A 13,109-nucleotide genomic window follows, 5' to 3' on the forward strand; every position below is an offset into this window, starting at 1 on the left:
CATATAGTAAAGATAAAAATAAGTAATTGCAACAAGTCATATGAGGATAACAAATCAACCAAATGAGCAAGTATAACTGAGATGTCTAGAAGCACAGAGGCTATAACGACTGGCGTATGATCATACTATTATGAGATTATGCTGGACCTCTCCGAATGAGGTTCACGTAAAGCAAATAAGCACATAACAAGTAAGGTACAATTCGTTAGCACATAAGACAATAATTGCAGTTTTGTGTATAAGTATATATGAGAAATACAATTTACGCATATGTCCCCAAAACGTCGAAAACGAGTAAAATATGGGAATGTGGTACTCACCTCAAATACGAACAAAAGTGAATAGATAACAACAAAAATGACGAACGCGGTTCAAGCGCGTTGACGATAAGGCCTCTATAGACGATCGAAAGAGGGTTAAACTGACGCTACAGTGGCCGACACTTTAAAGTTTGTGAAGGATGATCAACAGGCTAAACTAATTCAATTAAATATAGGGTAAGGGTTGGCGACGGTTAGGTGATTACATCTGGTAGATTAATTGGATTTATATGAAGGTTTGCTTGTAAAACAATCTAGGGTTTGGGTCGGTTAACACTATACGAATTGCAGATTTATTTGATTCATTTAACATAATAAAAGTGTTAGTTAGGTTGAATTAGGAATATATAATGCATATATTGATTCAATTGTCGTAATAGATGCGAGAATTAAGGTCCACGATACATAATTGAAATCGGGTTTACGAAAAGGATAATGGGTTTGGGTTTGGATCTTGGTATCCAGATTTCTTTGATGGGTTATAGCAAGAATTTGCATTCTAGTCCCTATAGATTGAGGGTGGAAACATAATAAGGTAAAAGTTTGTTTAGGGTGATTATGGACATTACTTGAAAGTTATAAATATATACATTATATATAATTAAGATTAATATAATATTAAGTAATCTAATCGATAAATGCGGTATCTTAATTAATAAAATGACCCAAACGTAATAGCGGGTCGGGTTAGATAATAATTTAAAAGTCCGAGTTGTTACAGCAAACACCCGATTTGAAGCACTAATCAAGCCGTTTGGAGTATCGTTTCGAGTTAAGTTTTACATCAATTGACTCGTAACCTCCTTCTGGTTAAAAGACCTATAAATCTGTTTGAAATTCAAAAAAAGTAACGCCATTAAGCTTTTTTAACAAGGAACCACCAAGAGTCAATTTTTTAAGTTTAGGAACACCAGGAGATATACACTCAGGTGGGAATATTATCAGCCAATAACCTTTATTTGAGATTAATAAAATCCAACAAACCCACAATTAACTACACGATGGCATCCCTTGTTCCCTTGAGTTACCTTAATTACAGTAACAATACATTACAACTTTCATCTACTTACATAATTAAACCCACAGAATTTTAGTTTTGTAACCCCCATCCATTAAGTTACACAAACAATTTTTAATGTGATACAAACCGATACCGTAATAAACCAAAACAATACCAACCGATTTTCCTACTGCAACACGCGGATTTACCAGTTATAAAAAAAATACCGAATGCATGTAAACGAAGGGGGCACAATTCACCTATTATAATGTTCATTAATCATTTGTAATAAAAGGGAAAAATGAGAGAGATGAAGTTAAAGTTGAGATAGAATCATAAGAAAGGTATTGGTTCTCCCTTATTAGTTAAGGATAATTTGCATGTAATCTATGGTTAGGGTCGGTTAACAATATACGAATTGCATATTTGATTTGATTCGTTTAACATAATAGAAGTGTCGGTTAGGTCGAATTAGGAATGTACAATGCATATATTGATTCAATTGTCGTAATAGATGCGAGAATTAAGGTCCAAGATACATAACTGAAATCGGGTTTACGAAAAAGTTAATGGGGTTGTGTTTTGATCTTGGGTATCCAGATTTCTTTGATGGGTTATAGCAAAAACTTGCATTCTAGTCCCTATACATTGAGGGTGGAAACATAATAAGATAAAAGTTTGTTTAGGGTGATTATGGACATTACTTGAAATTTATAATTATATATATTATATAAATAATTAAGATTAATATAATACTAATTAATCTACTCGATAAATGCGGTATCTTATTTAATAAAATGACCCAAACGTAAGATCGGGTCGGGTTAGATAATAATTTAAAAGTCCGAGTTGTTACAGTCTCCCCTACTTTAAGGAATTTCGTCCCGAAATTAAAGAATAGTATAACAACACCATGAAATTTTGAGGAAAAGAAAATTTTAGAATATAACTTAAAACTAATCATAATACAGAACCTTGAATAGTTGAAACAACGCTCCAACAAAATCCGATAAGGACACTTATATTTAGGATGTACCAGCGGCGTATCCACCATGTCCTTATCATCCTAACATTTGAACCGTTGTCCCAACTACTTTCGACTTTATATTATGACACACAATTTTTACGCATCATGATTTCCATGCGATGACTTCAATAATTCTGTTCCGGACCATAATTATTGTTATCGTCGGATGGTCCACATGATTCGTTTAACCATGTGGGTTTACAACCGTTTGAAAACACATGATTTTGAGATAACAAAAGTTTCAAGGAGTTTTTTATTTATTTATAATACTAGAAAATTACCAAAAACAATTTCAAAAGTTGTAGTGGATTTTAATAAGATAAAGAAATTTCTAAGACATCCTTTAAACGTAAAAAAATTTAAGTATTTAAAGTTGAAAAGATGCTTCTTATTAATAGTTGAGGTCTATAAAATGGGTTATGATGGATAAAGGTAAGGAAATACGAATAGAGGTAGGCTTTAGTAAACAATCCATTTAAACAAAAGAAACTTTATTCATAAGGTACGATACGTGAAGGATAAATAGTTCAAACTAAAATAATCCAATGTCATAAAGAGGCGTTACATTTCTGTAACATCGTGAAAATTTCGAGTTCAAATTGTCAACTTTCCAAAGTCTAAGGACCAAAAATGCCAAAAATTCCAAACCTTAGAGTTTAAAATGAAAATTCCGTTTTCTTGTCCTATCGCGCTACGCGACGGGACAAAGGCAAGCCCATTGCGTATCGCGAAGGGCTTGGTCAAAAAGGTTCTAGAAGAAGTCATCAGCGATACGCGATCGCTGTTAACCAACGTCATCGTGTATCGCGATGACGCGGCCTGACACCTCTGGCACCAGTGTTGTCACGTGTCCACATGTGGCACACCATCAGCCACGTGTCCCGACACGTGACCACACGTGGCACGTCGCCTGCCACGTGGCACACCGTCTGCCACGTGGCGACACGTGGCAGACCTATATGGTGACTGTCCAGGGCTACTTAGCGATACGCGAAGGGTGCCCAGGAGGCCATCGCGTATCGCGAAGGGACACCAGATTTTGTCTATAAATAGTAAGTATGGGATTCTCATTTCACATCCCAAACGAAGCATTCACTTCTCTCTCTATCATCTCACAATCCTTCATATCATACCTCGAAGTTCGTGCCATAATTCCTCAATAAACGTGTCCCGATTCTCGATTTCCGTGCCGATGTTTCCTCAAAGTCCGTGCCACCCTCCACCCGCATATCAACCAAGAAGGCGTTTTTGTTACTTTCCAATATCATGGTGATGAGTATCGAAAGGCGTGCCAACGAGAATTGAAGTTTGGTGTTTATCGTTTGGCGTACAGAAAGGAAGGTGACGAGAAGGGAAGTGTTGATCAATAAGGCAAAAGAGATTAGGATTTCTAAACGCTAACAAGGTAGGCGTAACGCCAATGAATATAATAATAAAATATTATAAAGGCTTAAACCTTAAGTCGAGGTTATACTCGATACCTCGATAAAAAAAAAAAAGAAAAGTAAACATAACAAAGAAAGAATAAAAGATAGAATTATAAATATGTATATATGTGTGTAAGTATATATGTATATTTTTTGTTATGAAATATTATTTAAGTAATAAATAACTATTCTTAAATAATAAAGAAAAAGAATATGTTTCTTAGAGAAGAAGAAACGTCGGGTTTTATAAATAAACTAAAGGTTTATAATTACTTTCAAACTAAAGGTTTTTAAGTAAAAAGAGATTTTGAACTAAAAGTTCATCGATGTAGAGTTTATAAAATAAGACTAAAGGTCTTAAGCCGGATTGTATATTCGACTAACAAATGGTTATACTCGTAGTATAGGTGCGAGATAGCAAGGGAAAGACCCCCGGACGGTGTTTGAAGCCGATCCCAAAGTGAAAAGGTGAATACGCCCCCAAACTTTTACAAACTTATTTTTAAACGAGTCAAACATGTTATATGAAAATTATTTACAAAGGACTACGTGTTCCTAAAACCATTATAAATAAGAGTATAAGCCTAGCCCTCAGGCTGTAGTATACGTTTGTCTGGATCCTTACATATGTGTTAGTACGCGGTGGGCACATCGCACCACACCTGGTCGTAGGACGCTTTCCCGCGGGAAGTACGACCATGTGTATACATACGGGTACTTAACTAAGTCGAACACTGCGGTGTTTGCTGAGGTGACCTAGTGTAGAGACTCGAGTTTATAAATGTGTTGTTTAACTTTGTTGTCCCTAAGCCACGATGGGCCGAGGCAGGCGTAGTCTCGAGGGGTAATAAAGTAAAAGAAAATATTTTTGCGTCAGCGTGTTCACCAGCATTCGTTGCTGACGTATTTTCTTACATTTTGCATGTGAACAAGGATAGCGCTTGGAGTGTCGAAGTGCTATGGATATCCGGTGGCTCGGATTTGTTTTGTATAAACTTAAAGTATTAAAAGTGGTGGTTTGTAATTAAAAACAATTAATATTTTTGTTATAACTTAAACGGGTATTTTATAATCCTGCCTTTTGTAATATTACACTTTAAACCCACAAGTTTATAAAGTCTTCCGCTATTAAACGTAACTCTGATTTAATTACACTTGTGGTACCAACATAGTTGTCATACGCCTAGGCCGTGGTTTGGGGTATGACATTTCATACTTAGGAAAAAGACAAAATAGATTAAGATAAGATAAGGAAATCAACAAAAGTCTTCGGGGTCCTTGAGTAGTTTAAGTGACGTGACTTAAAGCACCATGAGGATTTGCATACATAGGAGTTGGAGTAGTTGAGGTAGATTGGCATGGGTTAGCTTGAATTACTTGAACATGAATAGTTTACAAGGAGGTTGCTTGGTGGAAATATGTCTGGTAAACTTGAGCTTGCGGTTGCTGAGTTTGGTAGTGTTGGGTTAAGTAAGGTTGACCTCGATTGATGGGAGGGGCTTGAGGGACATGAGTTTGATGGGTTTGAGCCTGGTGAGCATGGGTCAAGTACTAGGGTATAGTCATAGTTGGGCTTGATGAGCTTGAGTAAGTTGAGGTCACGCATTACGAAGATGATTTGGATCCTTACAATGGTAGAAAGAACGGGAATTAGGAACATCAGGTTGAGCATGAGGGTAAGTTGTTGCGGGACAGCTTGTGCAGTAGGCGGGAAACGGCATGTGTTAGCAAGATGACCATAACGGTTACATTGGGTGCAGCGACGGTATAGGGAGTTAACTGGGTGATGATGGTTGCAAATGGAGCATAACGGGTAAGGACCGAGGTAAGGTTTCTTGTTTAAGGAGACTTACGGGTGGGTAGGATTTGTGGCGGCAAGGTTCTAACGTTTCTCGTTGTGAGGAGGAGTGGAGGTAGATGGTTTGTAGTCACCTGTAGAGGAATTAGTGGGAAAAGTTGAATCGGTTGCACTGGTGTTTTGAATTTGGGTCACAATCCTAGGGATCGCAGCAGCTATCTCTTTGGCGATACAAGCATCCATACGGTGATCGTGTGAATCAAACGATTGATGTCGAGGATGGCAGTGGTTTCTTAAATGAGACATTCTACGAGGACCAAAATTAAAGATTTATAAGACGAGTGATAAGTTGAGGAAAACATTTGGATAATACAATGTTTAATTATTTAGATAACTTATAATAACGTTGCCTTAAGAAGTATGGGGAATTGCGTCATAAGAATTAAAAGCAAAAGTTTATAAGATAAGGGGGTTACATTGCGTAAATAGTTATTTAATGATGTAGTCAATATGATTAATTTGTGATGACTACATGAGTAGTTAAGTCAGTAAAATTTAGATTTGATTAAGTTTACAATAAACTAACGAAATATAAATTGTGGATGTTGGCCTCCCATGAGCTTTCCATGGCAATTTGAATGGCCCAACAAAATTAACAATTAAAAGTAAGGTAGTTGGACGGCCCATGAGTGTTACATGGCATTTTAACTGTAGCAACTAAATAATGATTAAATTGGGTGGGTTGGACGACCCATGAGTGTTACATGGTATTTTAACTGTTCCAACCAATTAACGAATTATCAATGCATTATAGTTTGTCGGCCCGATGAGCGTTACATGGCGTTTTAACCGACCAAACTAAATAACGAACTATCGAAATAAATATGGGTAGTCGGAGTATCTTGTGAATCACCACGTTGATCACTCCAACAAAAATACGAAAACAAGTTAAGAAATGGATAGTATGAGTGCCCATGGGTTCCATGGATTTTTCACCCAACTAACCATTTAAATAACGGAACACAATAATCGGGAAAAACGAGTTTTAACCACGAATCACCGTGAATTCGATTAAAAATATTATAGGGGTGCAACCACTAATATGGTCACGGTTGACAAATTAGGGTGTCAGTCATATAGCATTTTTGGGTCTCGATCGGGTCCATAGGGTCGAGTATTGTGGTCAGGTTATCCCCCAGGTAAGGAATAGCGTCTTACCTTTGGTTCTTGGAACCGTTTTGCCAAGGCCCAACGCACAGTTTCTCTTCCCCTTTCATATATCATAGGGACATGCCACATAACCTAGCCATAAGGTGTACGAGCGAAAACAACAGGTGGGAATTCTTAAAAAATTTCCCGAAAATAAAAGCAATCTAATTTTCGAAAAGTTTTCTTTGAATGTTGAGGCATAGCCTCGGAGTTTGTGTGTGTGTGCATAACAATACAATAAATAGAAAACAAATAATTATCTAAGAAAGTTGTAAACAATTTAAAATTGAACACGTAAAGGTAAACAAATAGGCACGTATAGGGCTCCTAAACATGTGTCTAAGGCAATTTCTAACGACCTATCTTAAACCTTCGGCTCTGATACCAATCTGTCACACCCCAACCTACGGCGGAAATACCGGGGCGTGAACTGCTTGCCCACAGCTCTCAAGGTACTATTATGCAATATTATAAGTTTCAATATCTATTAAATAAATTTCAAATGAAACAATATTCATACAATATCCAAACAAAACAAAATGTGCATCAACAATCAAATTCATAAATAATATTTCTCGTTAATTTTTCTTCTAGCATAAATCCTTAAGTGATCTTGTACTTCAGTTACTTCACATCAAACGATAACCTACATATGCATTGAAAATAAAATAGTTTTGTCAACACAAGGTTGAGTGAGCAACACACCAGTTTAAATGTATATATAGTATATATAAAAATAAGTAATTGCAACAAGTCATATGAGGATAACAAATCAACCAAATGAGCAAGTATAACTGAGATGTCTGTAAGACCCTAACTCGTTAAACAAGGTATTTAAGCATAAACATACACTTAATAGGACCCAAAAACCATAGGTAATTAAAACTTTACAATTAACGAACATTACACACTAAAACTAAATTCAGTTATCAATTTATTTTGCGGAAGCTTGCTCGGTTCGGTTGTGTTCGGCTCTTCGGCAGCTTGATCTTCAATCCGCGACCCTTAATTAATTAAAAACCTGTCATGGGAAAAACCATAACAATTAGTCACAACAATCAATGCATCATGCCTAATGCAAGTATATGCAATCTTATGTGTTTTCTCGATTACTAGAATCTTTATTAATGTGCAGCGATTTCCTATATCGCTGCTGTAATAAGTCATTATGGCCCATTTAACATCCGAACTGGTTCAACATGTTCAAATATGGATCGTAGGGGACTCAAATAACTTTTTAAGCATATAAAGCACACCCTCTTAACTATTTTTCTATGATTTTATATTATTTTTAAAAAATCAGGACAGAAGCATAAATATTCCCAGTCAGCATGTTTTATATCCCGACTAATCACTTTGGTCCATTGTTTTGGATAACTTCTGATCCTATTTAGACTTTTATGATCAAATATGAATTGAACTAGACGCATAGACCTTTCCAACTATATAAGGCCCGTCCTCAAACTCTTAACGACGAGTGAGATACGCGTTCTGCAAATTTACTATTTAATTCTGTCAACTATTCTTAAGGGTTATAACCCATCTCAATTGCACATAAATACCCAAACTGCCCTTTTTGATATTATCTTAACCTTTCGTTCCTTTTATTAGCCAACTAAGCAATTCTATAGTTTACTATAACAACTTGGGTGCTCTAGAAATTCTATAGTTTACTATAACAACTTGGGTGCTCGAACATATCGAATCACTAATTCTTGGTCAGTTTGACCTTCCAAGTCAAACCAATTACACCAATTCACCACACTATTATTTTAGGGTCATTTTGACTTTCTAAGTCAAACTGTTTATACCAAATCATTTAATACTAGCTTTAAGTTGGTTTGACCTTCAATGGTCAAACCTTTAATTGTGTGCACGTTTATTCGTTTGATTTGACCCGCTTGGTCCTTTTATCATTTCTTAAGAGATATGACTTAGTTCAACATATCATAAAATATTAACTTTGTAACCATATAGTTACGTACCTTAATCGCCGACCTTTGCGTGACTCCTTACCAGTTCTGCTTCCCGACGATTCATGTGATCTGTCTAAACACAATTCACATGATTATTAGCATATGCAAGCATTCAAGGCCCATGTTTCATACTAATCTATCAACCATTAGTATATCCCTTTTTAGTAGGATTTTCGTTGTTTAACGAACCCGTGTTCGCTTAAACAATCCTTTTAGTTATCAGTGGCCATTTCTTGCATATCTTATCGTTACTTGTTGAAATCGTCATTACCAACCGTTTTGGTTCGATCGAGTTTCGTAACACACCATTTAATTAATCTAGCAATAATATTAACATTTAAAGCTAAACTAACCACGATTCATATGAGGATTGGACATGAGTTCTTCACTCATGTCTCCACCCACACCCCTCATATGGGTTTTATCTCTAAACTTCAATTTCACTTTAATTTGTTCACTATTCATGTTCTATATAGTGATTATAATACATAACCATGTTCAATTTCATGTTACATTCTTAACTCATCACTAATCATCCAACCCTAACTTTAAACATTAGGATTTGACACTAACCTTGTGTTTAGATGCTGTTAGGAGCTAGGGATAGTCAATCCCGTAGCCGAGACACCTTAATTATTCGCCCAATTAGAAGGATTTAGGGTTTTGGGAGAGTTTCCCCTTTCCCTTTTCTCTGCCATCGACATGCACATGTGTGTTTTATTTATTTTCTTTTTATTATTTTAACTTTGGGTTTGCCCGGGTTTAGCCTCTATTTTTTCGTTACTTGACACTTAGATCCAAACTTCTATACACAAGTATGTTTTTGTAGATAATAATGGTTAACTAACCAGGTTAAACCTTAGCCTAGATACTTATTTCGGGCTTAATATCCCAAAACCGAAATATTACATTTTAATATTTTTGGGGTGTTACAATGTCGAGAAGCACAAAGGCTATAACGACTGGCGTATGATCATACTATTCTGAGATTATGCTGGACCTCTCCGAATGCGGTTCACGTAAAGCAAATAAGCACATAACAAGTAAGGTACAATTCATTTGCACATAAGACAATAGTTGCAGTTTTGTGTATAATTATATATGAGAAATACAATTTACGCATATGTTCCCAAAACGTCGAAAACGAGTAAAATAGGGGAATGTGGTACTCACCTCAAAGACGAACAAAAGTGAAAAGATAACAATAAAAATGGCGAAAGCGGTTCACGCGCGTTGACGATAAAGCCTCTATCGACGATCGAAAGAGGGTTAAACTGACGCTACCGTGGCCGGCGCTTTAAAGTTTGTGAACGATGATCAACAGGCTAAACTAATTCAATTAAATATAGGGTAAGGGTCGGCGATGGTTAGGTGATTAAGTCTGGTAGATTAGTTGGATTTATATAAAGGTTTGCTTGTAAAACAATCTAGGGTTAGGGTTGGTTAACAATATACGAATTGCATATTTGATTTGATTTGATTTGTTTAACATAATAAAAGTGTCGGTTAGGTTGAATTAGGAATGTATAATGCATATATTGATTCAATTGCCGTAATAGATGCAAGAATTAAGGTCCAAGATACATAATTGAAATCGGGTTTACGAAAAGGATAATGGGTTTGGGTTTGGATATTGGTATCCAGATTTCTTTGATGGGTTATAGCAAGAATTTGCATTCTAGTCCCTATAGATTGAGGGTGGAAACATAATAAGGTAAACGTTTGTTTAGGGAGATTATGGACATTATTTGAAAGTTACAAATATACATATATTATATAAATAATTAAGATTAATATAATATTAATTAATTTACTCGATAAATGCGGTATCTTATTTAATAAAATGACCCAAACGTAAGAGCGGGTCGGGTTAGATAATAATTTAAAAGTCCGAGTTGTTACATCAAACACCCGACTTGAAGCACTAATCAAGCCGTTTGAAGTATCGTTTCGAGCTATGTTTTACATCAATTGACTCGTAACCTCTTTTCGGTTAAAAGACCTATAAATTTGTTTAAAATTCAAAAAGAGTAACGCCATTAAGCTTTTTTAACAAGGAACCACCAAGAGTTAAATTTTTAAGTTTAGGTACACCAGGAGATATACACTCAGTTGGGATTATTTTTAGCCAATAACCTTTATTTGAGATTAATAATATCCAACAAACCCACAATTAACTACACAATGGCATCCCTTGTTCCCTTGAGTTACCTTAATTACAGTTACAATACATTACAACTTTCGTCTAGTTACATAATTAACCCCACAAAATTTTAGTTTTGTAACCCTCATCCATTAAGTTACACAAACAATTTTTAATGTGATACAAACGGATACCGTAATAAGCCTAAACAATACCAACCGATTTTCCTGCTGCAACACACGGAGGTACCAGTTATAACAAAATACTGAATGCATGTAAACGAAGGGGGCACAATTCACCGATTAGAATGTTCATTAATCGTTTGTAATAAAAGGGGAAAATGAGAGAGATGAAGTTAGAGTTGAGATAGAATCATAAGAAAGGTATTGGTTCTCCCTTATTAGTTAAGGATAATTTGCATGTAAGGAAGACTATCATTTCAAGTTAAATATACTTTTTCTTAATCCTTTGCTCCTAACCAAACTCATCTATTGTTGAACCAAAGTATTACGACTTGTTAGGGAAAATATGCTATATAAAGTTGGTGTTAAAACTAAAAGTTCTTAACAATCTTGCTTAAATCCAAATTAAATGCACCTGTGGGCTAATTCTACCATAACTATAAAAAAATCTATTGATTTATTTTATCAAGAAGCTTGATGCATATTTGTAAGAGAAATGAAAAATCATGTGTTTTCTTGTGAGGTTTGTTTTATCATTTCAAGTTGACAGAAATGCGCTCGTCTACTCCTAAACTAGATCAACAATATATCTAATAATGCCAATTTGAACCGCTCTCCTATGCCAAAAGACATGAACCTACACTGATAAAAGTTTTTGAGTTGCTAACTCATGAAAACTTATTTTATCCAATGAATTCAATAGCTTAAGAAGACTATAATATAAAAAGTGGTCAATTGAGAGGATTTGCGTTCTAATTGACATCTTGTATCAGTAGGGATTATTAGCTTTGATATATATTATGAGTTCACATAGCCAAAATTTTCCTGCTACTACATATATATATACAGAGATCTAACATATAACAACAAACATCTATTGATCCAACTAATTAGTCAAAATTAGTGACTCCATGTATGATCCAACAAAGAAGAACCGTATATTTCCATATATACCAAGGCTCTTCACATTCCCGGTGCAATCAATGAACACTAATTCATGATTCTTCAATGCCAATATCACGTCCCCATTCATCCTAAACCCTACAACCCTTCTTAACAAGCCCGGTAACCGGATAACATACAGCTTCTCCCATGATCCCATCACACCATACTCTTTTATCACCCATACACCACAACCTTCTTTACCCTTCTCCATATCATACTCGAGCACCGTAAGCTGCCCTTTACGGATACTAATAGACAAATTCAAGACGTGTTGTCGAGCTAAACCATCTGGCAATGGCATTTCACCGAACACCTCATGGACCAAATCAAATGACACAATTAGACAACGAGGTGTTGCCCCGATTTGCTTCTCACAGGCGACCCAATGTATGGCCCCACTAAAGAAAACCTGAGGTTGAGCAATAACCAAACTGTTAAATCATAATGGAACCGACAACTGATCAACCAAAAACTGAATTAATCAGAAAACAGTTACCCTTTTTTTACCCTCAGTTAACCAAACCATTCATATTTTTTCATATACTTCTCACTTTTACACATCCATTTCATGTGTAATTTCTTTTATTTATACCTCAATTTTATTGAATTAATAATACCTCCATTGTATTTATTTAACTATTTATATACCTCAAATTAGCCAAAGGTTATTTAAGTTTGATTATGGTTATTATACAAAATTGACGAAAACTAAAAACCTACATACATGATAACAGAATGATAGAACCTATTAACCGAAAACAAAGATGGGTTTCAGTTTAGGCTAATAAACAAACAGATCGAGCAGCTTGCTTACCTGAGACCAAGTGAAACGCGTACGGATCTTCGAATACAAGGGTTCCAAAGAAGAACCATTTGCAAGGAATCAAATAAGTCGTCGCTAAAACAAACCACACCGTCGCAATAACCAACAACCCTAAAATACGCGGTCTTGCTCGCGTATTGAAACTCAATATTATTTTTATTGATATTAGGAAAATGCAAACCTAAATAAGGTTCGTCTTTTGCTGTGACGTATTGCTTGGTCTGTTGGAATTATGGACCGGTTCGGGTAAGTCAATGTG

At 35.6% G+C, this 13,109-nt stretch overlaps 1 protein-coding gene across 1 annotated transcript; it reads right to left on the reverse strand.

The window, feature by feature from the left end:
• Positions 1-11,864: 11,864 nt before the first annotated feature.
• LOC143628016 (uncharacterized) lies at positions 11,865-12,849 on the reverse strand. The gene is made up of 2 exons (XM_077097708.1): positions 12,842-12,849; positions 11,865-12,436 (listed from the first exon to the last, which is right to left on the reverse strand). The coding sequence occupies exon 2, from the start codon at positions 12,326-12,328 to the stop codon at positions 11,969-11,971; it is 360 nt and encodes a 119-aa protein (XP_076953823.1). The 5' UTR covers positions 12,329-12,436; positions 12,842-12,849; the 3' UTR covers positions 11,865-11,968.
• Positions 12,850-13,109: the final 260 nt, after the last annotated feature.

Source organism: Bidens hawaiensis, unplaced genomic scaffold (genome assembly GCF_021521415.1).
Source record: "Bidens hawaiensis isolate Kalapana, Puna unplaced genomic scaffold, B.hawaiensis_p1.1 tig00004773_1, whole genome shotgun sequence".
In the NCBI taxonomy this organism is placed as follows: domain Eukaryota; kingdom Viridiplantae; phylum Streptophyta; class Magnoliopsida; order Asterales; family Asteraceae; genus Bidens; species Bidens hawaiensis.